The sequence below is a fragment of the Podarcis filfolensis genome (genome assembly GCF_964270895.1).
Source record: "Podarcis filfolensis genome assembly, chromosome: 6".
NCBI classification, from domain to species: Eukaryota; Metazoa; Chordata; class Lepidosauria; order Squamata; family Lacertidae; genus Podarcis; species Podarcis filfolensis.
In genome coordinates, this window is record NC_139609.1 from 67,175,411 (window position 1) to 67,202,793 (window position 27,383).

Consider the following 27,383-nt stretch of genomic DNA (forward strand, 5'->3'; position numbering starts at 1 on the left):
GACATTGCCGAAGGGCTGCTCCTCCCACCTGCCCCCATTTCTGTCATTGTTTCTGCTTAGACGTGACCCCCCGGAGTCCGCATCGCTCCAGATCCCACTGACCGTGTGGAGCGCAGGGGCGGATTCCGCGGCGCAGAGAACTGTCAAGAGACCACGCGGCGGGCGCTGCCCGAGGCACTTCTGACCCTTTTGCGCGGAGCGAGCCGGCAAGCAACGAGACGGGCCAGCTCTGCCTTGCAGCCCCGGATCGTTTCCTTGGCGAGGCACCTCTGAACCCCGAGCCCCCAATGCGCCCCTCTGCCTTACCTGCTGGGCCTGGCAAAATGTACCATCCGGAGCGTCCTCCCCGACCTCTGCAACGGGGCATGCAGCATTTTCTCAGATCGTCCCTATAAACTCATAGCCAGCTTTCCAGCAGAAGCTCCCTGCTAGTCGCTCAGCCTCCTAGAAAGCGGCCACATGAAGCGAGGAGGGAGGAGAAGAAATTAGACCCTTCCCTCTGTCCCTCCTTCGCCCTCCCCTTGCGCTCGCTCTCCCCCTCCGACGGCTCCTGTCAAGCTAGGCTTAAAGCTGCAGCGCACTATTTCCCCTCCGCGCTGACTCTTGTCCCCTCGGCTTCTGGAAGCTGCCTCTTTAACACCCACTGCAGGTACGGCAGACAAAGGGCTGCCTGGTAGCAGATTCCTCCTTGCAGCAGAGACTGCAGCGCAAAGATGCATGCCACCCTGGGGAAAGGAAGGGGCTCCCCTTAGCCAACCAGCCCTGAGCAGTGGGCGCTGCAGAACCCGAAGTGCATCAACCTTTCCCCTCATGCCACGTACCCTTTGCCCTGCATATTCCGTGCTCCCACAACAACCTTCATCCTGGCAACAGGCAAGCAAATTGTCTTTGTTCTTCACCAGACTCTCTGCTCCCTGGCTGCTTTAAGGTGTATCTCTGTAACTGTACAGTTATCGCAGCCTTACAATCGATCATGCACCTTGCTGCGAGGGTGGGGAAGACACTGGGAAAGGATGCTAGCAAGACCAGAAACAGGTCGACGGGTCCATATGCTTTGAATTCGGCAAAAGGATCCTCTTGCTTTCAAATACAGGCAATTGTTTCACATTGTCGTCCAAGTTAAGCGGCAATTCAGCTTTGATTCCAGAGGACAGCTATTATATGACCCATTCTGAGGACTCTGAAAGCAGCATGGGTCCCCCACCCCACCTTCGCCTTTGCCACAGCCTGATTAAGCTTGGTGAGAAAAATTCCCAACATCCCCCAGAAGGGCTTCTTCTAGGCAACCATTTCTGATAGTGACACTGGTGACATTTGTATATTAGTGTTAATTCCTGATGGTCAGGCACAATAGGCAGTGACTATGGCAGTAATCACAACTCGTGATTCCCATACATATCCAATGTCATACCCAAGGGTTGGTGGAGTAAGATTAAGATGGGAAGGCTCCAGTTTAAGTCTCACCCTAGTCATGAATTTGTGATAGCCATAAGCCAGGGGTCTCCCAAGAGACTGAGATCTACTCACAGAGTTAAAAACTGGCAGTGATCTAACCCAGGTCAAAGTTGTTGAGCTTTTTTAGGGGGGGCATTTTTAGGGGTTATTGGGCTTTTTTAGGGAGGAAAACCCTGTTCAGCTTCTTTGGGGGGAGCCACTGATATTCCAGTGGTCTACCACAGACGTCCAGTGATCTATCTGTTGCATGTGCCTGCCATAAGCAATCCAGGTGCAGTCAGTGGTTGGGGAAGGGGGTGTGGGTCACCCCGGGTGTCATCACTGAGGGGAGTGTGAGAAAATGACAAAAATAATACTTTTAAAAATAATAAATAGAAAATGGGCTCATGAAACTTTTTAGTTTAGTTTAGTTTAGTCAACAAACGTAACAAAACATGGCTGGCACTGGGTGCCACACCGCAGGGGCATGGTGGCTTGAAATGGCAGCATGGGGCTTGCGTCTGCCCTCCACCTCTCAATCAGCCGCCCTACAGCTGAGGGGGAGGTGGCGGAGAGGCTCCATGCAGCGCCCCCTGCCCCCATGGCCGGCTCGCCCCGCCCCCTAGCTACACCGCTGGGTGCAGCATTTGTTTCAGGAGCACCCAAAATCTGTGAGTTGTGTGAGAAGATCAAGGGAAAGCCCACCATTTGTGGGAGTCACTACCCAGCCTTCTGACCATAGGGCCTGCTGTGACATTGCAATGAAATGAAAGTCCTGAGTTAGAATTAAGATCCTATATTTGCCGCTACAATTTATTTTTGAGTTGACATGCTATTCCCCAATTACAGTTATACTAAAATCGTAGCTACCTGAATTGTGTGTGTGTTTAGGGGACAGCAAGGGTCTAATAATGGGTCTTTCACTCTAGCCTTTTATGTCTGATTGGCTAGATCTCCTCTCCCAAATAAATGTCAGTCATTGCTATGACTTCACTCATTGGCTAAGTCATGGAAAGGTGGGAGCAGGCTGGTTTCTCACAAAACAAATTAGAATACTGCCTGCACATTTTGTCTCATAGCTAAGGTTCTACAAATGCTGGAAACTTCTTTAAAAAATGAAATCTAATCTGGGGGTTGTGGTTGCCCCTCCCAGCCCCTCTCTGCAGACCCCCATATTATAAGAAATACTCTTCTTCTTGACCACGTCTGCCAGAAATACATGTGATAGGGACCAGGAAAGAAGGATAACCCACCTATCAGAAGAATCAAATTTATTTAACTGGTCCTCCTGCTACAATAGCTTATACCCATGGCACTGAACGCCTGTCAGGCATATATCTGCAAAACCCAATGTACAGGTATTGGTAGCGCCACCTCCCAAGGTCAAGTAAAGGGTGTCTGTCAATGGCAGCCTGGCCATCTCTCCTTGACATGCCCTTAATGACTGTTCAAGTGGGATGCCAAAGCTCTAAATTCAGGGCACCCTGCTGAGTCAGAAGAGCGTGGTAAAATTAAGTGCTGCCTGTATTAAACCATTTGGGCTGCCTTAACCAGGTCATCCTGACTCAGGTACAAATACGACGGCAGGGAGACAGTTTCAAGCTGAAACATGTTCAAAAGAGACCTAGAAAGGAAGATTCACACACAAAAAGCAACAAAGATATCAAAGCTGCTGTCGTCACTGGCTTGAAGGTATCTGAGGTCAGCAGACCTGATTCATGTTTTCCTCTACCCTCTACAAGACTCTCTTTCCTTTTGGCCAGTGCACTATCTGTGTAGTGAGGATATTTGCGATGGTCCTTTAAACTTCACCTTTTCTCAAGGACAGGGTGCAGACTTGAAATGAGACTGGTGGATTTGCAATGTGCAAAATGGATGTGAGATGTAAAGAGACATCACCAGTAAGGGCAGCTCCACTGAATAAGACTGATTCCCCAATTACATCTCTTAATACTCCCTGATAGACAATGCATAATAACAACCACTGGGGTAATTGATGGACAAAGCCCATTGCATTGCAATTCAAATCACACAAATGCTTCCTATCAATGTTAACATGAGCAGAATCAGGCTTGCCTTCCAGTGTGCTAAACAGGGTGGTTTTAAAAACAAAAACACATTACAATTAAGAGTCTTGTGAATAAGCTATCATGGTCAAATTCCTCATGCTATTTCATCCAGCAAAATTTATGGACTTTTCCATAGACTGCTGCTCATGGCATCAATTTAGAACAGTGATTCTTAACCTTTCTTGAATGCTGGCATCAGCACATTTAAAGCTGTACAAACCAGCCTCATTGGCATAAGCCAAACCTGACTTAGCAGGACCATGTGAATGTGCAAGCTCCCGGATGGGAGTTTGCAGCTTCTTTGCTCCTCCTGTCCTTTTGCTGCTGCGCCAAACTCAGCTTAGATTGCCATCCAATCGAGGGCTCGTGGTTAAACTCTCTTCTCACTAACCACAAGCTGTAACCAAGGTTTGTTCTTTGTTATAGCTTTTGGCCAGTGAGGAAGGAGTTTAACCAGGAGGCTCACTTCAGATGACACTCCAAACCAAATCTCGGCTGAACTCAGTGCAGCATGGCAGCAAAATGGACCACGGAGGAGCAAAGAAGCTATGAGCCCATTTCTTTGTTTGTGCATGCAAACCAGGCTACTGACAGTCACCATGGTTTGATTACATTCCTTCACTCATATATACTCCAAAACAAAATGCTTTAAAACATCTTACTGTTTGTTTCCATTTTCTGTTAGAATTCATGGATTACAGTGTTAAATCTGAAATATATGTATATTTTGTATTTATTTCAAATATGCCCCTATCTTTTCTTTTCATGACAGATGGGCACAGCACAGTCCAGGGCTGTAGTGCCATGGCTGATAAACAAGTGTTGCAGAGCCTCCTGTCTTCCCTCTTTCTGGTTGAGATAATGAAACTCCACACATATGCAGGAGGCTTTCACCACCGTAGCTGACAACGAGCCCGCCTCACTTTCATGCAGACGGCTGCACAAGTCATAATCCATGTGCTTAGCTGTGTCAGCCAGTCAAGCTAAACCGTTTATGTTACAAGATATTAACAGACACATTTAAAAACATAGCACACTATCATATACATTAACCTCCAGCAAGTAAATAAATTACAACATTATTTCCCAGCAGAACAATCTCCGTATCTCTGCTATTTAAGGAAGGAGCAGAAAGGCTTGCAGATTCAATCTGAAAGTTGGTTGTTCCTTGTCTTTTACCAGTAATCTATATTTACAGAGCTTTTTGAACTCAGGCGACAGAGGGTTAAACATGTGAGCAAGGCTGAAAGAACAGGTCCCTATGGACTCAGAAATAAGTAATTCCTTCCTCAAGCTTTCCTTTGCCTTGGCAAGGCCTTCTTCTCTACTCCCTTGTCAGTGGGCCCTCAAACTACACCTTGTTTATTCCTGTGCCCAGAGAAACTATAAAACAGCAAGCAATGGGTCTGATTCCCTAGTTTTAATTAACTCCATGTGTGATTGAGTAGATGTAGTATGAATGCAACTGTACACAGATGTGTGAGAGGAAGGATGTGCATTTTTAAATGTGCAGGCATGCATGTGTGTCTGATCTGTCTGCTGGGACTGGCTATGCAGAGGCTAATTAGATATCAGGTGATCTGGTAAATTTGGAATTCAACCAACCTCTTTCAAAGAAATGAAAACAGAAGAAACCTCACAGCACCATAAAGACTAACAAATGTTTTTATGGCATAAGCTTTCATGGACTACAGTCAACTTTATCATATGCAAGAACTGCTGCACAGAATTGCTAGGGAGCAACTTGAGTCCACGATCCTAAGCAACACAATTAGGCAGCAATGAAAGCCAGCCATATGGACCCACGGGTAAGGCATTGCAGAAAGCAGGCCACTGCTCACTCCAAAGGAATCCCCATGCATGGTGTGATTAAAAGGGCCATCCATTATTTACTCCTCCTGTGCACTGCTCCATGCTGCTTCTCCCCTGAGCCCACTGCCTGCCTTGTAAATCAGCTAGCTTGAAGAAGCTCATCTTCCCCACCCCCTTTCTTGAGCACGCGGCTTGCCTAGTAAATCAGCTAGTTTGAGGCTCATGCTTTCTCTCCTTTCTTCAGTTCTCTGGCCAGCATTTTGGGAGAGTTATAGGAAGAGTCTCTTAAATCATATCAGACCGAGGACTGACCTCATCCAGACTTCTGAAGCTGCTACTCCCCGGCACCCCTCATTTTGCAAGGATAAAGAGGATGACTCATTTAAACATGTCCCTCTGTTTCTTGCGTGAGAATCTCAGGCCACTGACTTGTCTCCCTGCTGATTCCAAGGTTTCAGAGGCATCACAATCCTGTGCATGTCTACTCAAGATACATATTATTTTAATCTTAAGTGATTTAGAAATAAGTAATAAATAAAAGGAAGCCACCTTGATTTCCAAGGGACTTACTCCCAAAGTAAATGTGGATGAGACTGCAGCCTAAACCTGACTGCTATATAGAACCATGTATTCCAAATCCCCTGTTAGTGTAATAGAGAATGTACATATGAAACAAATTGTACTGGGGGAAATGCAATGAGACACTCTAGCAGGTCCCCTTAAGTGTGAACTGTCTATCAGTTGACAAAAGCCAGTACCAAATGCCACAGGCTCACAACCTCTTTCTGTTATTCTGTTCAAGGGGACTGGAAAAGTAAGGGGAGGGGGAAGAAATTATCATATATCCAAAACAATTGACAGTTAAGTATTGAAGGCAGAACCTGTAATATTTCTTTTTCATGCAGACGTGAATCCACATACTTCCATGCTCTTCCTTTCCTCCCATTTCAGCAACTTCCTTTCTATTGATGCATTAAAAACTTAGCCATCCATGAAGGGTACTGTCAAGCAACAATAGATTCTCCGTGAAATCTCACCTTTTGATTGCCCCATTTCTCCTTTGCCTTCGAGATCCATTAATCCAGAACAAGTACCACCCCTATGTTCCAGATCCATACCCACAATCACTAAAGCATATGAAACCCCTCCCCATGTGTAAGTGTGCACTGGGTACTAAAGGTATTACACCAGTTGTATAGAAGTAGGCCAGAATAGCTTCCGTGTCGGGGCTACAGTACACCATACAGACTCCTAGATCATGCTGTAGATTCTTGGAAGGAGTTTCTGTTTCCACATCATCACCAGCAGGTACCATGCATGACAACCAATGGCATGGAAATTTTTCCATGTGGCCATACCAGCATCAAAAACTTTAGAACCAAAGACAGAATTATAGGACCAATCTAAGCAGAAGGAGAAAGGAGCCTTGGAGAGCCACTGTTCTCCCCATCATAAATTGGCATGGAAAAGTTAGCATCTGCTTTTATGGCAGAAGGAAGGCAGGGCAGATTTATACAGCTCTAATGCTGCCAGGCAAGTGGGGTGACAGCTGCTAGAAGAATGTGGCATGCTTGGAGCAAGCACCTGTTCCCTTTGGGGTTCACAACACATCACCACTATGTGGCCTCTGGAATGCAGCTCCAATGAAAAGTTATTCCTCTCCTTTCATAAATCATATCTGAATATCCTCTCCCTTTGGCTATTTTAGAGTTCCTTAAAGTAGTGACCCGCATTAAGGAAGGGCACACAGTTTTCTAGTGACAGGTGACAGCTTGCAGTACTGCCCAGGTGGGTGAAGCATAAAAGCGTGGTCAACTTACAAGGTAATCTTGTGCTTTTCACTTGCCTTAAGAAATTGGTGAAAGGACACTTTCCATGTCAGAAATGGAGGGGCACATAAATGTACAGTTATCACTTATCCTTCTTCTCTTCTATCTTATTTCAGCTACTGTTGCATCTTTTCTTATTCTTCATTTTTATTTCCACCCCACCCCCAACTTTTCTCCCCTACCTAAATCCCAGAGCTTTTGTCCTGGTTTCCTGCTCCCTCTTTGTCTATGTTCTATGAATGATAGGGCAGGGGTTAGTCAAAGTCTTTCTTAGTTTTGTGGGAACATGGCAAATCAGCCCCTGCTCTAGACCCACATAATGTGGCATGGAACCCCTGAGGGTCAGCTAATCCAATTCACTGCAGTGCAGGGATCTCAGCTAAAGCATCCATGACAGATGGACATCCAACCTCTGCTTAAAAACCTCCGTGGAAGGAGAATACACCACCTTCTGAAAGAGTCTGTTCCACTGTCAAACGGCTCTTACTGTCAGGAAGCTTAGTCAGAATCTCCTTTCTTGTAACATGAATCCATTGGTTCAGGTCTTAACCTCCAGAGCAAGAGAAAACCAGCCTGCTCCATCTTCCATGTGAAAGCTGTTTAGATATTTGAAGATGGCTATTATAATATTATAATATAATATAATATAATATAATATAATATAATATAATATAATATAATATAATATAATATAAATATAATATAATATAATTGGCTATAATATAATAAAATTCCAGGCTAAACACACCCAGCTAAGTCTATGCTTGGTGAGGGCACTAACAGGATTTCTTCATTCCAACAACCTCTAGAGTAAGCAACTGTATGAGAGTCTGCCCATTCATGGTTAAGAAAAACTGATCCCACCCAACAAGGTGGGTTGTTTCCACGGGAAAAGATGAATGAAGACTATGAAGTCAATTAAGGGAGAGAGATCATTAGACAGGAAGAGGAGGGAAGTATTCATTTGTTGTAAGCCATGGTCCAGAAATGATGGGTACCTAAAACCACTTCCCTGTTTTACTCCCATTGGTCTTCTGTTCTCCAATTCTTTGCAAAACATTGGAATGTGAAAGTGAAAAGCCATTATTACCATTTTCTCCAAAGGCTTTGGCTCGAATGAGCTGACAAACCCTCAACATCTGACAGATCTTCAGAGGTCCAGGCTGAAAAGCATGGTCTTTTAATGCATAGGAAACTGTGGAAAGGATGTTTTAAGTCCAGTAGAGCTGTGTGCTGCTCATAAGACCTAGGATTAACTTTTCTAATATGCAAATGAAGAGCAACTCTGCACAGACAGATTTTGCAAGTGTTTCCTGAGTTCCAGAATCTGAAGAAAGAGGGTGCCAAGTGGCCTAAAACACCTTTTGACCTGGTCCTGTCTTTGTGAAGTAGTCCTGCTGCATAATTATATGCAGTGCTACACAGAAGTAACAGTTCAGTGGGATTTCCTTTTCGTTAAGTGTATATGATTGCAGCCTTGCTGGGCAGATTTTGGGGGTACTAGCATTTTTACCTGCTACAGGCTGCGCATCAAGTTGATGTTAAATACAGACAGGTGTGGGGGAAATTGGCCACCTTACCTGAAGCACACCTGTTTTTAATCAGTGCATTTCCCTCATCCCAGAGGCATTATGTGTCCTCTAAACCTTTGATCACATATTTATAATCACACATAGTAGCATTCTCTCCACATCATCGAAGTAAACAAACAAACAAGATGTGGAAAGCCTTTCCTTAAAACTGAAAGCACTAGGAGTCAGGCAAACAAAAGGGTTAATGGCATTTTGTTTTCATTCAAAAAACTGCAGTGGACTGGGGAGAATAGAGTTGGAAAGGGAGACAAGGGGAGGGGCAGAGTCTTCTCAGTATGCGTCTGCCTGTGGTTAGAATTAGGGGGAGGGGGAAGGAAGCATATGGGATTATGCTGCTAGAACCAATGTATTTATTTTTCTCCTGCAGTTGGCTGAGGAAATACCCAATCACATTTATAAAATTACAGCAACATAGAAGCAGCTGACTCAGGCTGTTTATAGGTGTGTGCAGGTTAGAGGTGGTTGCCAGGTTTGATTTGATGCAAAGCCGGTTACAATTAACCCCACCCCCCACCCCTCCCGCAGATTCTCCTGCTTCCTCATTCCCTCTGAGCTCTGTTGCAAATTATTCTGCATTCAGGCTGCACAATGCAAAACAAGCAAAAAACAACCTTCAGGAGCAGCCCTCCTTAGAATCACATTAGGAAAGCTGTTAAGTCTCCTAGATCTTTCTCTAAGTCCACCAGAATATAACAAATTCTGAAACATACAGGTCAACAGTACAGCTGCTACAAAACATTACGAAGTAGGGCAATGAATCATGCATTTAGCACTCAAAACACTGAAACTGAATCAGAGAAGTGGGGATCAAGGTGAATCCTCTTTCCCTCTTGAAAGTGCATTGTTCATAACACACAGCTGAAGGTGTGCATCTCTCTCACGTACACACATCCTTCTCATTCATACCATGTTTGGAATTGAGCACACTACTAAAAACACTGTGCTGTGCTATGGGCAAGTCATTTGTGGAGTAACTTTAGTACCACGCCAGATTTTATTTTATTTTTGACACCAGCAAAGCTCCCAAATTCATGGGCAACCAACCTTTCCAAGTGTTGGGAATTGAATTTGTTCATTCCTGCCCATTTGGGGGCAAGTTATGGCACAACAAACAGGCAGGAATGAACAAACCCAGTTCCCCATACTTGTAAAAAGGTGCCTTTCCCATGTGTTTGAGGGCTCTGCTGCTATCAGGCAGGACTGGCATGAGAAGTACCCACTGTTGGAAGTCTGCCAAGGCCCATACCCCAAGCAGGGGGGCCCACTCCAAATGGAGAACACCCCCCAAGCAGTATGAACTCTGACTCCTGACAAGAAGGAGTTGGCAAGATCCATTAGATGAGTGAACAAAGAGAATAAAGAAAAAGAGGTGCTGGAAATGGACTTGGGTCCTAGCATCATAATTGAGTCCATTGGATCTGGGGCTCTTAAGCTGGGGTCCCCTAAACTGGGATCTCCAGAGCCTGTTTCCTTTGAGCCTGCACCCCCTGGATAAATCCTGTACACATGTACACACAAACAAGAAGGGCCTTACATATGGCCATCTCAGGCCACCTGTACAGGCAATGAGCCTGGAGGGAATTGTCTGAGAGATGGAGAAGAGCTTAGCTCCCAACGGAAGGTCCTCTCTTTACTGTCTTCTAGTCCTCTAGGAGAAAGGAGCACGACAAGGCTGTATATTGTCTCCCTGCTTATTTAACTTATATGCAGAATTTATCATGAGAAAGGCTGAACTGGATGAATCCCAAGCTGGAATTAAGATTGCCGGAAGAAATATCAACTACCTCAGATATGCAGATGACACAACTTTGATGGCAGAAAGTGAGGAGGAATTAAAGAACCTCTTAATGAGGGTGAAAGAGGAGAACGCAAAATATGGTCTGAAGCTCAACATCAAAAAAACAAAGATCATGGCCACTGGGCCCATCACCTCCTGGAAAATAGAAGGGGAAGAAATGGAGGTAGTGAGAGATTTTACTTTCTTGGGCTCCATGATCACTGTAAATGGTGACAGCGGTCACAAAATTAAAAGACTCCTGCTTCTTGGGAGAAAAGCAATGATAAACCTAGACAGCATCTTAAAATGCAGAGACATCACCTTGCTGACAAAGGTCCGTATAGTTAAAGCTATGGTTTTCCCAGTAGTGATGTATGGAAGTGAGAGCTGGACCATAAAGAAGGCTGATTGCCAAAGAATTGATGCTTTTGAATTATGGTGCTGGAGGAGACTCTTGAGAGTCCCATGGACTGCAAGAAGATCAAACCTCTACATTCTGAAGGAAATCAGCCCTGAGTGCTCACTGGAAGGACAGATCGTGAAGCTGAGGCTCCAATACTTTGGCCACCTCATGAGAAGAGAAGACTCCCTGGAAAAGACCCTGGTGTTGGGAAAGATGAGGTGCACAAGGTGAGGGCACAAGGAGAAGGGGACAATAGAGGACGAGATGGTCTGACAGTGTTCTCAAAGCTACTAATATGAGTTTGACCAAACTGCGGGAGGCAGTGGAAGACAAGAGTGCCTGGCGTGCTCTGGTCCAAGGGGTCACGAAGAGTCAGACATGACTAAACGACTAACAACAGTCCTCTAGGAAAGTGAAGATACTGGAAGAGGTGATCTGGCCCTGGAGAAAAGAAGCCTTCTGTCCACCACTTTGAGCTATCCATAGTGCTGTAACTACTGGCCTGCCTTGCTCTTTTGTGCCCCATGGGTTTGTTGGCAAGGCCAGGATAGAAAGCCCATGGCCCTGCTGCTTAACCTCAGTGTTGCTGCTGCCCATTCCCCTGTCCCTGCTAGCAGTGAGAACTCTCACCTTGCTACAGGCAGCTGTTTGGAACATATCCAAAGAGAGACAGCAAGGGACTGGGCAGTGGTGAAAGCAGTGAGATGAGTCCACTTGGAGAGTGTAGCCGCAAAACATGTAACCAGCATTGTTGTCAGGGTGTATAATAGCTGGCATAACACTAAAGCTGTCTATCATGGCCTGCCAATAGCACAGCACAGTGATCCAAACAATGGTCTCAATTTCAATCCTGGTATGCATAAAAAGGATGAGCGTACGTGAGAGAGACAGAACGTATGCCTTCGTTTGCAAGTTATGAATCTTTGTATGCAGCAGCGCCAGCACAGAATGTTCCCACACATCCTGTGTTAGTTTCTAATATATTAAGATGTGTATATCCTTTCATATGCTGTTCCATAGAGCTCTCAAGACCACAGCAGAATCTTGGATTCTGGAATACTGTTAGACACTGCCATGTCAGCATTTGCAAGCTTTGTGATCTAATCCAGAAATTTTGTAATAACCCATTTCTGCTTCGAATTTTTCGTATTAAATAAATAAAATCAGAACGTAGTAAAAGCAGTATCATAAGTAATAATAATAATAATAATAATAATAATAATAATAGTAATAATAATAATAATAAATTATTTAAATTCCACATACAGCATCAGCAGAGAAGAAAGACCCACGTGGAAGAAAAGAGAAATGACCCTATGCTCGAAAAAGCAGCTGGACAGAGGGAAGCCACCTAGTATTTGGTTATCCTCTACTCCAGCCTTTGCCAACGAGGCACCCTCCAGATGTTTTGGACTATAACTTCCCTCTTCCTCAGCTGGTGCAGCTGTGCTGGCCAGGGCTGGTGGCAGTTGTAGGGTGCTTCCAGATGGGTATTTATTGTAGGGTAGTGCTGTGTATACATGCAAACAGACATCAGAATGTTGGCGCATATTTTCTCCCATTTAATTCAGTTTTGCCCTTTCTGAAAATCTTTGCAATATCTCAGTGACCTGTTCCTAAAAGTTGTTGAGCAACTTCTCTTCTTTGCCCCCACTGCCACTTTCATCATGCCACACAGCTCCAGGCGATCTGCCTGCCTGCCCACCTGTCAAAATGGTAGGTGATCCAGTTCTGTATGTCTGGCCCTCTCACCAGATCCTGTTGCCCAACCCTGCTTGAAGCCCAAATTTGAATGGGCTATAATGAAGGAATCACTCTCTGCATGATCAAAGGTATTATTTTACGCCAGCCTGCATCCCCAAAATTACAGATAAGCAGGGGCACAAAGGATAGTCTATATAATATCCTTCCTAGTTGACAGAAACAAAGCTGGAGTGAACAGTGTTTTGCTCTCTAGCATCTGTAATTGATCTGGACTCCTTTCCTCACTTCTGTTTAATTGGATAGAAAATAATTAACTCCATAAGCCAATATTTCCATTTGTAGAGTGGGAGGGTGTTCCTAGCCTGTCTGCCATACAGAAGGAAAGAGATGCTGGCTCCATCTTTGCAGAACCACCATTTTATTTCTTTCAAGCTCTGAACTCCAATTAGGAGTAATTCTGAGGGACTGCTCTGCCAAAACTCTGTATTTCTTTTCCTTTTTGAGGAGATAAACCATTCTGGGATATGCTCTTGGCTTCAAGAGACAGCCTTGTTTCCAGACTTGGGAAGGCAATTCCCTATTGGAACTCAGCCTAGCCAACAATAATGATTAGGTGGTTTCTAAGTATTTAATTGATTAAAGACGCCATCTTTGCCATATAACCTCAAGCAGCTGACGCAGAACACACCGCCATATTCTTGGCCCCGAATCAGTTATTTTTGCTCTAGCCTTGGGGTGCCCAAAACACTGGGCCATAAGGGCCATAGCTCAGTAGTACAACACATGCAATGCAGGAAGAAAGGCACAGGTTCCATTCCCGGCATCTCCAGATAATGGCAATGCAGGGAAATCTTTTCCTGAGACCCTGAAGAGCTGTTGCCCGCCAGAGCAGTCAATACTGGGTAGTCTGGCTGTCAGGGAACTGCCATCGGAACTAGAGGAGGAGGCGAGGCCCCACTCCTGGGGTCTGGATGCTGGAGAGGGGCCAAGCAGGGAGAGAGGCAAGTCTCCTGTTGGGGGAAGAAAATCAGCGCTACACCAGGGATAGAGGGGGGCCAATGGGGGAAGCAGAGAGCAGGCTCCGGGACTCTTCACTGGACACCAGCGGGGAGAGCACGGGTCCTCCACTACCCACGCCCTCCCTGCGCAGAAGACTTCCGCGCAGGGAGAGTAGGAGGAGACTGGGCGTCAAACAACTTTTATGTTGGAAAAGGTTTAAGAAACGCCCACTGACGGATTCTGCCAGCGACTGAACAGCCACGGAGTGGGTGGCTGTCCAGCGAGAAATGGTTTAACCAGCCACCATGCCCAGAGCGGCAGCTATTTACGCACAAGCAACCCCTAAAGCCATTAGACTGGCACAGTATAAAACAGCTCCTTATGTTCATATATATGTTCTGGTACAGGTCTTAAGGCCTGCAATAACAACACTGATCGGAACAGGCAGATTCCCCAGCCTTTGTGGTTGCTCAGCTACTCTACAAACATGTGGAGCTCCCCTCTAAAAAATGAATGAAGTTATGTTGCTTACAGTGGGAGAACAATGGGGGGGGCAGTGCTGAAAACCCTCAGTCTGGAAGAACTCTTGGTATCAGTGAAAAGCTCCCATTTGATTTACGGTTATTTATTTATTTAGTTGTTGTTTACTTCAAGGAGCTCAGGAATGTGTGCATGGTGCCTCCCTTTTCATTTCCACAACTACCCTGTGAGGCACATTAGGCTCAGCTACAATGGTCGGCCCAAGATTTCTTGCTGGTCTCCATGACTTAGTGGATATCTGAATCCCAGTCTAAGACCAAAACCTGATTAATTTCACCCACCTCAATCAACGCTGCACTGTAGATGTTTGGAAAATAAATTAGTTGTATGCATTTTCCATTGCAGATGAGGTTTAGCTCATCCATTCAGGGGAAAGGCTAATAGTTGCCTATAGGAAATTGCTTGGCATATAAAGTTGCTGAGATCATCAATATCTTGTGCAAACAGGGGAAACCTAGATTCCTATGCCACAGGATTGGAACAGCAAGGTCATCCACTATTATGAAGGCCAGAGAAGGCATTCTAATGAGGGTGGTTTTTTGCAGGAATTATATCTGCCTCCCCTTCTCTCACAACTTGTGGCAAAAGTCTGCAACTATGGGAGTCACAGCAGAAAGGGCTCCAAAATCCAGCTCCCAAACTGCACGCACTGCTTTCCCATAAGCATTCCCTATTCCAGGTGGTACCATCACCCAAACTTTCCTAACTGCTGCATCTGGGGGCTAGCACTATGCATCTTTCTGAGTTGAGCAGCTGGAGCTCATCTGCGGTCAGAAACATGCAACATCCAGGACACTCAGCAAAGTTCTCTACACACACATACCATTCCATTAATTTACCAATGAGTCTGGTAATAGTGGGGTCCAGTTTCCTGGCATGATGCTCAAGCAAGAAAGGGGAGGCGTGAACAATCCCATAATGGTTCTTTCAAACAGTTACCCAATTGTACAAATGACATCAGCATCAAATCACAACCATGTGCCCTGGCTCTGAAACCATCTGGACTGAGCCGCAGAGGTCCGCTTGCATCCGCTGTCCATAGAGTAATACTTTGCGGGGTGGGGGTGGAACACTGCATACAAAGATGATAGATGCCATAACTGGTAACTATTCATCAACATCAGCAAGTTGAAGTCTTAGTTAAGGGGGGGGGGGGCGGACTGAGAAACCAAAGAGGAAAGATTCAGGTAGGTAGCCGTGTTGGTCTGACGCAGTCGAAATAAATAAATAAAAATAAAAAATTGTCTAGTAGCAAACAAAAGCTTATACCCAGAACAAACTTAGTTGGTCTCTATGGTGCTACTGGATAATTTATTTATTTTTTAAATTTATTTTGACCAAAGAGGAAAGTGACTTATATAAGAAGAGAGACAGAGACAAAGACAGAATGATCGAAGAGTGATCATGCTGCAAGCCCTGCACATTGATGTATAACCCTTCCAAAAAGAAACCCAGGACTCTCCTTTTCATATTTTTACTCCTTGTCTGTTGCAGGACTTTCCAGTCCTAAAGTGTGGGCGTATGGCTGGGGCCAGTTCCTGACTCTGGACTGATCTGTGTTAGATGGATGGCTCCCAGCAGAGTCTCTAGGTTGGTATTTTCCATTTGAACTTCAAAGCCCTCTGGCTTTGGTGGAGCCTTTCCTGAACGGCTAAGGTTTGGGGTGTCAGAGCCAATGAACAGGCCCAAATCAGTCTCTCCAAATCATTTCCATCTACTGCATGGTGCTGAAACATGACACCATGCACACACATATTTGCTGTTTTCACTCAAATAAGGTTCTTTATAAAGCCAGCTTTGAGACTCACAGAATAGGGGGTCTACTTGAGCCTATGCCATTCCTGTACCTCAGCCATGTGTCCAGCCAGCAGCAGTAGTTTTAGGGACTAGATGGAGCCGGAATCCTAGCGCTGCCACCACATTTGGAATGCAGGCATCTAAGAAACAGCCCATATGTCTCCAGAGAAACAGGAGGCAGGAATGCCTCAAAGACAAATGGGCAAACACTTGGGGTACCCTGTTGTATTATTGTTTTCTGTTGTTACTAAGGAGCTCTGCCTGGCTGTCATTTTAACTTGAAATCTTCAAGTTTCCCATATGCAAAGCAGAAATTTTATGAGTATAAGGCAAGAAAGTCACAGTGTGTGCCTGATGACCTCTGCACATATTGATCCACAAAAATTATGCACACTAATATGTGATCTACAGAATATGCAAATGCCTTCCTCTCTGCTTAAGCTCTAACTTTAGGTCTCTCTTTATTGCTGTTTTTATATTATACAGTGGTACCTCGGGTTACAGAAGCTTCAGGTTACAGACTCCGCTAACCCAGAAATAGTACCTCAGGTTAAGAACTTTGCTTCAGGATGAGAACAGAAATCGTGTGGTGGCGGCAGTGGGAGGCCCCTTTAGCTAAAGTGGTACCTCAGGTTAAGAACAGCTTCAGGTTAAGAACAGACCTCCAGAATGAATTAAGTTCTTAACCCGAGGTACCACTGTACATAATAAGGGTTTTAAGAGGAGCAAAAATCTGATTTACTGCAATCCATTTTTGAAGAGAGCTCTCCACTCCCCCACCTCATACCTGCCCTTCTCTCCTGCTTTTTTCAGCACCAACCTGGTACCTGTGCTGCTTTGCAGCAACCTGCATTTGCATCCCAACTTCCCTTTCTGACACTTGCCTGTCTAGAGTCTACTGTCTTGCCAGTCCAGTCTGAATACTGCCACTATAATCTTTTTTTTTCATTTCTGTAACAACCTGCATATTAATCCATCTGTATATTCTTTAAATCTAAGCTTTGTTGTCTGATTGCTAGTTTCTCCTTTGTAAAAGTGTAATTCACCCATGCCGCACCATGACTCTGAGCTAAATATCTGAAAAAACATGTTCCTCCTATGCCCATGAACTCTAACACATGTAAGGCAAGGGCATGCAGTGACAGTAGAGATAACACTGCACCTTTAAAAGTCCCAAGGCCCTGAAAGAGGACTGGACTGCTGGACCTTCACTGATCCCCCTGAACACTCTCTTCCCTGCTATGGGGCAAAATGAGAGTCCTACAGGTCATCCAGGCAAGAAGAAGAGTGGGTGGGGAATCAGTAGAGGAACAGGAGAGAAGACACAATGTCTGTATTTTTTTCTCTAAAGGGAGGCACACTTTCCAGACAAAAACCCAACAACCTTAACTGTCTTCCATCTACGCTTTCATGTAAACCACTTAACATGGTTTCTGGCTGATCCAGACTTATTGAAAAAACGTAAATGGAACACAGGAAGGTTCCCCTTCCTTTCCAAACACAATGAGCAGCAACCACAGCCAGCCTGAAACACCCAGATTGCCATTCAGTCTTGATTTCTCCCCAGCAAAGTTGGCCCGTGTGACAAGGAAGTAGGGGTTGATGCACATAGCAGACTTGGCAGCCAAATCATTTTGTTAGTGCCAGCAGCAAAACCCCAAAACCTGGATGCCCAGAAGTGAAACTGTACTGGAGTCTAACAAACAAAAGGAGAGAAATGTCTCACACAGTTCACCACAAAACTTCTGCACCAAACATCTCCATTTCAAATACATGCTATCTGAGAACTGCATGCACAATACACATTCCCCTCTCCATTACATTACACAGCCAGATTCCTGTGTGTGCACTGCACTTTCTTTTTCATACTGGCACAGAGCTTTATTTACAGCATACACTACATATGTAGACTGGTAACTAACACTTCTCTCACCCCGTCACGTATTTGCCTTCTAGCTGTACACATGCGTTACATCTCCTAAGACACCCACATGCAAACACATATCCAGCCCCAGAGCTACATACTGCTAAACAACTGCCAACAGCTGTGTATTAAATATTACACCCGTTCACAAGTGTATACACAAACACCCACCTCTTCCTGTGGGATAAGCTGCAGCTATGGAACTTAGTTGTGGCTCCTGATGATTGCTTTCATTAAGCCTGAGCTTTGCAAAGTGGAGGAACACACACTAATAAAAAGCACACATTATATTTCACCTCCTTCTGAAAAAGTGCAGCAGCCACAATTGCAGGGTAACCAGAGAGGAGCTTGCTGTCACACCACCCAATTAAGGCACCCCATTCTGGGGAAAGCAATGCCAGAAACATGACTGGGGAGTGTTGCTCCCAACACCCTACATTCCGTCCATCTGACCTATACAGCTTTCTCCAGGTTGTGGAGGGGATGCCAGCTGGCTGAGAGCCAGTATAGTTGGCCATAGCTTTTCTCCCAGACCAAGTTCACTGAAAGAATGCTATATTTCTCTCAGGGAGAGTTGGTGGGTGGGTGCCTTGATCTCACTGCAGTGAATTATCAGGGAGGGAGGAGTCAGAAGCTGCTAGCAAAGACCTCAGGCCCCATGTAATACTGACTAAATCTCTCTCTCTCTCTCTCTCTCTCTCTCTCTCTCTCTCTCTCTCTCTTGTGATAAAGAAAGATCACAGTTTTTAATTAACTGGTTGACAGTAGATTCAGGACACTACTTCTGCCAAGATAATGAATAATTGGTGTGTGGGATCCGCTGCCACAACATGTGATGCCACTGAGGCTGTGTAATACATTTAAAGCACATGGCTTCCTCCAAAGAATTCTGGGAACTGTGGTTTACACACACACCCCAAGAGCTACAATTCCAATTCATTAACAAACTACAGTTCCCAGGGTTCTTTGTGGGGGGAGTCATATGCTTTAAATGTATGGTGCATATGAAACCTCATTTAGATGGCTTGGAAAGGGGATTTGACAAACTCATGGAGGATAGACCTAAAAGTCAGGAAAATAGCTATGTTCCATAGAACTAGGGAACAAACAACAAGGAAAAGCTGTTGTCCCCATGAGCTGATTCCCAAGGACTTTCCAAGAGCATCTGCTTGGCCAATGTTGAAAATTGAATGGTCAGCTACTTGCATTCCTGGTGTTAACTTGTGAATTCTACAAGTTAAGGTTAGTTTTATTCAGCTTCAACTATAACTCTTCAAAAAGTCCAAAGGCAATTCACCATGCAACTAGTCATAAGACCCCCCCCCAAAAAAAACACCATATGTATTCTCATATTGAAGCTTTACAATAAAGTTGATTAACCCCTGGGTTAAAGACCTGGGTTAAAGACATAGCCTTGGGGTTCAGGCCCCTCCACAGTAAGATCAAACATTTGATGACCAGGGAGGAATCAATACCGCCCCTTAATCTGTACAGATCAACAAAGGAATTGAGTCTTCTATGTGTCTGTGTTTTTCTGCATGGAACATGTGCATAGACCAGGGGTCAGCAAACTTTTTCAGCAGGTGGCCAGTCCACTGTCCCTCAGACCTTGTGGGGGGCTATATTTTTTTGGGAGGGAATGAATGAATTCCTATGCCCCACAAATAACCCAGAGATGCCTTTTAAATAAAAGGACACATTCTACTCATGTAAAAACATGCTGATTCCTGGACAGTCCACGGGGATTGGGCCGGATCCAGCCCCCCGGCCTTAGTTTGCCTACCCATGGCATAGACATACCCACTTTTTGCAGCACCCCGCTGCTCTGCCACTGAGCTATGGCCTTTCACCACAGCTAGCATGCAGTGTCTGGATGGTAGCCCAAAGGTATATAAAGAAAAAGTTTGCCAGCCCTGCCTTGAAACTGTACAACAGCCAGACCGTCAATGCCAGTATGAGGGTCTAGTGTTTTGGTATAGAAAGAGCTAACATCTTCCATTCTAGGCTACCTGATCTAACACAGCAGTTGTTCCTTTTATTCCCACGAAGTCATTACCTGCATGTGTTGAAGTTGAGAAACCAAGATTTACTAGAGAGGGGATAATATTAACTGGCTGTTTATTAAACTTCAGCAAATGTTTAGAAAGCAGCCAAACATGCAGAAATAAGCAAGGGTCTCTAGAGCTGAGAGCAGGACTGGCCCAAGGCATACATTTGAAGTGATAATGACCTCATGGATACTTCCTACAGTATCTTATTGGTTGTTCATCAGCTCTCTTGAGCTATTCTCTGTCCTGAAATAGTTTTGGAGTCTCATGACTGATGCTGGGGAGAGAATGTCCAGCCAACAAACATGGGAGAAGGTGATGCTATAGACTCCAGCAAGGTTTCTGGTTAACAATGTGTGATGCTGGGAAATGGCAGGGAAAGCCAAGCAGCTGCTTTTGCCTCCAAATGATGTGAAGGAAAACAGAAGTCCACTGGGAAAAGCAGAAAAGACTGGTGGGATATAGATGTTGTGCACCTGCAAGGAGCTAAATGGAAACTGAGTGTTTTCCAGATCTGGCTCAGGTGCCTGAGGTTTGCCATCTTTGCTCCTTGCTGCTGTGATGTTCCTTGCTTAAATGGAAGTCTGTGTTTCAATGAGCCATAGTCATACATCCAGTTGAGCATAGAGATTTTCAGAGTAACCAACAAACCCCACTCTGCTGTTAAACACATGAATGCAATCTAAGGCACTACCCAGCCTTTTTTATTTCTGTTACATTTAATTAGAGAATACCAGCAATTTGAATCTGGCCGAGAAACAAATTGGCAGCCAATAAGAATACATGGAGAATTGGTGTTATATGTTCTCTACAACCAACAATGACTGGTGCACTCTGTACTAGTCAAAGTTTCCTAATCATTTCCAAGGGCAACTCCATGTAGATTACATTGCATTAATCTAAACAATATAAAACTTAGAATTTCACAATTGGGACTTCTGAGCTCTGACTTCCCCAAGCAGTAAGAACTTTCAGGGCAGGCAGAGTCAATTTCCATCTAAAGTGAGCACACTGGAGCATTGTGGTGCTTTTGTAATATCTATTTATTAGCAAATATGTAAGTTGCTGGGGCCGGGGGAGCAGGCAGGCATGACGACCAGTGGTATAGCATCAGCCCTGCTCCCCACTCCTGAAAGCAACAGCATAATCTTAACTTTTAAATGTTTTAAAGCATTGTAAATTTTGATTTTACTGTTGTAAGAATCTTTTTGTAAACTGCTTTGAGGGCTCCTTTTTTTAAACAACAGCAACAATAATCAAGCAGTGTATAAATTTTATGAAACAAATAAATAAATAATCTTGCAGCTCCCTCAAGAACTCTTTTATCCAGCCAGTGGCAAAGTACTAGAGGCTTCTTCTTTTCTATATTGAACTGCAAAACAGTGGTTCTGCTTCAGGCAAAAGGAATCTCTCATCAACACTGGGGGGAAACTTCTGCTTCATTCTGTCAGGCCTGCGTGGTAAGAATGCTCAATCCTTTTCCTGGGTGGGCAAGGGCATGCATGTAAGGAGGGTTCTATAGACTGGCTGTTTCATGCAAAGATGAGCCCTGGAAAAGCTTTCTCCTTCCAACTGAGAATATTGGGACAGAAGGCAAAGCAACAGGGATCAAACAAAAGCAGAAATTTCTCTGCATATTTACAAAAAAAAGAAGTAGGTTAGACAAAGCCTCCGAAACTTAAGCTGAAATCCTACAGTCCTGCCCCTTCTGCTTAGAAGGCAGAGAACTCCTAGAAATGGAAGAGTTACAGATAGGTAGCCGTGTTGGTCTGCCATAGTCAAAACAAAAATTTTTTTTTTCCTTCCAGTAGCACCTTAAAGACCAACTAAGTTAGTTCTTGGTATGAGCTTTCGTGTGCATGCACACGAGGTATCTGAAGAAGTGTGCATGCACACGAAAGCTCATACCAAGAACTAACTTAGAAATGGAAGAGAACTATTTTGACAGTGAACATTGAAGTTGGCTGGCCCTGCCTTCTGAGTAAGAAGAGAAACTCCTGCTGCCTCTTGTACTACTTTATGTGAAAGCTGAGTGTGGCATTGCCACTCATGGAGATCTAGGAGAAAGGCATGCCCTAGCTAAAGTTTATAAGTCCCAAGGTAACTCTAATAAAATATATGTCAATAAAAACTGGAACTGTTTATTGCTGCAGCAGTGTGTACTACTGCCTGCCACTGAGCACACTATCCCCTGTCTCCATGCTTCCATCCGGAGGGAGATTCACAGCCTTCATGGATCAGTGGTGCCCTGTCTTTCCAGGGGCAGCCTTCTCATATGGAATCACTTCATCTGTAGCTGTAAGTCCACCCCCTCCATTGATACCTTCAAAGCTGCTGGTAGTAATGATAGCAGCCCACACAGGTCTGCCCTCTTGCACTCCCCTTCTTGCAAGCTGCTGCTCTGCTGGAGACTGAACTACAGGTAGCTGATACATAGCTGTATCCATCATTGAAGAAGAAAGCAAAGGAGAAAAAGATAAAAGAAGAACACAACTAAAGAGATGCCTGATGGGGAGTAAGAACACCTGGATAATAAATCATTTGCCCTCTCCCTCCAGACCACCCTAAGTAAATAAAGAATTGGCCGGCCCTGTCCTGTTCATCTCAGTATCAAAAGGACAAAACAAGCACATAACAGCTCTTACAAATGCAAGAGAGGAGAGAAAGGGGAGGGTGCACTACATTTCCTTTCGATAAAAACAGATCCTTATGTGCAGTCAAAACTCAGCTGCACCAGCATTAGCGCCAAGCTCTCATGGCCTTTCCAGGCACTGAAACAATGATAATATTTTGCATTCATCAGACGCACACCTCAAAGCACCATGCAGGAGGCAGAGCAGCCACACAGCTCCTTTCATCACAGGCTGAATTTGACCTAGTAATTAGATCTTTTAAAATTTGTCCATCACTTCCCACATAGAGATTTACAGCAAGTAAATACAATAATACAATAATAAAATTACAAAAAAATTAAATACATATGTAACAATAAAATATATTATCACTGGTGGTGTCCAAATGTCTGGGAAAGCAAAAATGCTCTTTCCTGGTGCCAAAATGATAACAAGATTGGATCCAGGCAGGCCTCCCTTGGGAGAGCATTCTGGATTTGTTACCATCTTCCCAAAATTTAGGTTTTACACAGAAACGACCTCCAGGTTACACGTGGCGGGGGGGACGACCCATCCTCCAATAAATCCACTCTGGAGGCTTTGATCAGCAAGATAATACTGTTTGCTGCAGTCACATAATGTAGTTGGGCATCAAAATGCCAGCCCATATCCTGCCCCATTTAATCCAGATTTACCTTTCCAAAGATCATCCAGTAAATAAAAAAACAAACAAAAAACCTGTTGCCAACAACTCATATGAGGTATCTGAACAACCCATTTATACTATTAGGCCCCCATCTGAAAACACCCAGAGGGTAAGATGCACCAGCTGTAAGGGGGGAAAATAACCAAAAAACCAGAATGAGTAGCTGCATGTCTCAAAGCTCCATACTTTCCTACCACTTGGAAATATGCCTTTCTTTTTCAGAGTTCAAATTCATTCCTAATCTTGTGCTACCCCAAGATTTTCCAAGAGAAAAGGGTGAACTTTCAGCTCCCAGAGCTTTGCATCCCAACTAGGGCAGGAAATGATGTTGTTTTTCAAACTTGCATATCAAATCAATGATTTGTTTTCATGATGACATTTACATTTGCATTCTGTGTGAATCTGCCAAACTCTATTTGCAGCAGATACTAATTCTGGCTCTGTTTCAGAACATGGTATCATACCAGACCATACATATTTATGTTCAGCTTGAAGGGAACTGCCCCACCCTGGCCTCTTCTTTTCACTGTGTATGGCTAGACCAGGATCTGGCTTACGGACATGAACCATAAGCCAACCAGTGTCCTCTCTCAGTTTGCATAACTGTTTATCTGCTCACCAGACAATACAAAGGCAAGGGGGCAAACCACTTGGAGGGACAAGGCTGCAGAGTGCAAGAAAAGTCCTGGCTTCTTGGCTTGACATTGCCAAAGACAAACCCAAGATGGGGAAGTCAGAGGAGTCTGTGTAAACACTGCACAGTGCAGAGACAGGGTCAAGGCATGCTGGAATGACTCACTGTTTAAGCAAACATGACCCAGGCACTGCAAGGGAGAGATCAGCGTGGGGGTGGGAGAAGCTGCTTTTCATCCAGGAGAGAAAGAGAATTCCAAATTTGGAGCAGTTCAATGAGATATTTTGGGAAGACAAACCCATCACCATAATTCACAAGACTGCTTGCACTGCATGCATTAACAGCTAGTTAATATGGATTTAATACACAACTGAGCTGTACAAAGCACTTCGGGAATGGGTGTGGTTACTTAGTTTCTGTTCGAAAAGCAGTCCAAGTCTGAGAGGAGAAGACTGAACAGCTTCAGTTTACATTGTATAATAAATTGCATGGACAAAAATATTATATCAGTGCTGGGACTTGGGTATCTTATAAGCAGAGCTGGTTTTGCCCTTCTACCTCTGCCTGGCCATCTCTTTACTGCCTTTGTACTTTGCCTGCAACACACGGTGATGTCTTAGATGTGAGAAATTTTAATTAACTCAAAAGTGTTTTTTTTTTTAAAGTTGGGAGGAGTCCCACACTTCTCAAAGGAACAGATTTGCGACCGTTTTTGGGGGATGCTTGGCACAATAGAAAGCGGGGGGGGGCATTAATGGCTTTTGTAATCTTTCCCTGGACAAGCTTCGTTTGCTGGTTTGCTTTTCTTAAAGATATCTGAGAATCTCCCCAGCAGAATAATCATAATGTCAAAAATGCATTTAATTAAAAGATCTGGTGCATGGAATTGTAAGGACCATTTAGTATGTGGAAATACAACAAGATCTGTGTTATCTACAAAGAAATTCACACAACCAAGGTGCAAACCTTAACAGTAACACTTTACAAGCAATAGCAAACTTAACGGAGAATGTGTAAATAAAAATAACAATTCTTTATTACAACAAATTATCCTATATGCAAACATGCCAATAATAATTCCGTATTAGGCCAAATCCCATACAGTATATCTTAACATGAGCTAAATGCAATTTGATACGAAGGTTTTCACCATTTTTTATTAAAAACCCTAACTATAAACAGCTCTGTGTTGCTTTTTTTTTAAAAAAAAAACATTTAAAGCTAAGAATGTTTAGAATATATAAATAAATAACCCAGCCATGCTTTACACCACTAATGTAGATATTTGTCTCAAAACACATTTGGTTTACATACATATATGCTATATATAATTACTACTTTATTGTAATATGGTTTTTTTTTTAATGCATTCCTCATCCTAACCCACTTAACTCTGCTTTAAGTTGCATATCTAGGAAGGAACCCAGGAACAATTAAACCCTATTAGCAAACTCTCTCAACTTATCCAACCCTTTGTTACCAGGAAATGTCAGAGACTTGTGTAGTCATAAATAGCACACCTAATCATTTTACGCACGTAGAGACATGTAAGACAAGAACCTGTTAGAATTCTCATTGATGACTCTTTCAGGAGGAGAGGGCAGCTCAAAAGAATGAATAATTTAATTGTAGTAGTAGTAGTATTTTTACACACCCTTCACCATGAGGTCTTCAAATGCAGCCCAATGAAAGCATGTTGCAACAATCCAGTCTGAAAGTTAACCAGAGCGGAGTACGATACCCAAATCATATCTGTCCAAAAAGACCCATAGGTGGCTAAGAGCTGGAAACAGACACTCATAGCAGCCAAGGCCACCTGAGCCCTTCCTCCAATCGCAATGTTGGATCCAGGAGTATCCTAAGTTGTGGGCCTGCTCTTTCCAGAGGGTGGATCCCACCCAGATCAGACCATCTCCCCAACTTCTGCACACAAGAAGTTGGAGACATATAACACCTCTGTCTTTTCAGAATTCAGTTCCAATGAATTGTCCCACATCCAGCCCATCACAACCTCCAAGCACCTTTCTCCCGATGTATTGCAGTCAAGATACTCACCACACCCTCTTCCAGCTGCTTTTTTTTTAGTAACAGGAAGTCCTAACCACTGACTTCCCAAAGTCAAGGATCTCTCTGCCAGTTGAGTTATTTATTTAATAAATGTTATTATTAAATAATAAATTTATTTAATAACTTCCTCCCGAAGGAGCCCAGGGCAGCAAACACATCAAGAACGGAACACAATTAAAACTTCCTTTTTAGAAGTTAAGAACAGTTAAAAAGCTTCTACTTCTTACTTGAGGCAAGGGCTCTGTGGCAATCTCTACATTTAAGGCACTCTAGAGTTTTTATGAGACGAAAAATGCACCGGGGGCATTTTTATAGGGGTGAGGAGGATTTCATACAGGAAAGCAGAACTTTCTTTCTGCATGCATATGCCGAACCTTTTATGAGTTGGAGAGAAAGGCTGGATGCCATGACAGTTCTTTGCCATTGCCTTCCTATAGTTCTCCTGATAAGAGTGCATTACACTCTAGCGTCACGCTGCAAATTTTACTAAGATCTTGCCATGACTGGGTAATTCCGGGTCTCTGGCTCCCTTTGAAGTGCAGATTACCCTAGGCTTTGCTGAGAGAAGCCAGACTATTGATTCTTATGCCATGTGTGTGTGTGTGTGTGTGTGCGCGCGCGCGCATGTTTCCTGGTTATAAAAAGACTACTGACTTAATTGGCCATGCATTTAATCCATCTCCTTAGGCTGCCCAGAAGATCTTGTAAATTCATCACCACGTTCCCTTCGGGATTCATCTTAGGGGAAGGGATGTTCTTGAAATCCTATGACAGTGAACTTGAGAAGCCAGGGAATGGAATTCAGATGATTGATCACCTTGGTTAAGTCCCTCAGAGCATATAACAACAACAAATACAAGTGCAATCTCATTTTCTCTCTCAAAACAATTCACAGTGCAAGCCATTACATGGACACAGTCAAAAGTAAGTCCCATTGTTGTTAATAAGGCTTACTCCCAGGTCAGTGTGTATAGGCTCACAGCCTTAATCACCCAGTATTTTAAGAGCAATAACTTCACTCCCCACCCCTTTTCCAGAAAGGACTACAGAAAAGAAAACTTAAGAGTGCCGGTCACACAAGATGCTGCTTACAATAATCTATGTAGAATTGGCACAATCTCCAAAATAGTGCACACACCAATAACCCTGTCATCACAGTGTCAGTGCTGAAGCATCAGGAAAAAAAGGTTTTAAATGTGTTTTTAAAGTATTCCTTCCCTCAGCTAGTGCTGCTGCTGCTGCTGCTATTACGACTGCTTTTCCCACAGCCCTTTCAGAAATTTCACTCACAACATCCACAGAGGGAGGCAGCTTGAGTAGCTGTTCATATGATCTGGAGAATGTTAATGAATAAAATGACACGGGCAGAACTGATGCTGAGTTGCCTGGAAATTACTGCTGAATTGGAGCGAGCCTATCAAAGACCACACAAATGG

At 44.0% G+C, this 27,383-nt stretch overlaps 1 protein-coding gene across 20 annotated transcripts in view; it reads right to left on the reverse strand.

Annotated features, from left to right (window-relative positions):
• The window catches only part of NAV1 (neuron navigator 1), a 268,134-nt gene that overhangs the window by 58,959 nt on the left and 181,792 nt on the right, over positions 1-27,383 (reverse strand). For 3 of the 20 annotated variants that reach the window (XM_083617279.1, XM_083617277.1, XM_083617276.1), the window contains exon 1: positions 307-449. The exons of 16 other annotated variants lie outside the window; for them this stretch is intronic. In XM_083617279.1, coding sequence (XP_083473405.1) covers positions 307-374 — 68 coding nt within the window. In that variant the 5' untranslated portion in view covers positions 375-449. Of the gene's footprint in view, positions 1-306; positions 465-27,383 lie in introns of those variants that run through there. One more of the 20 variants, XM_083617275.1, reaches the window with a different exon arrangement.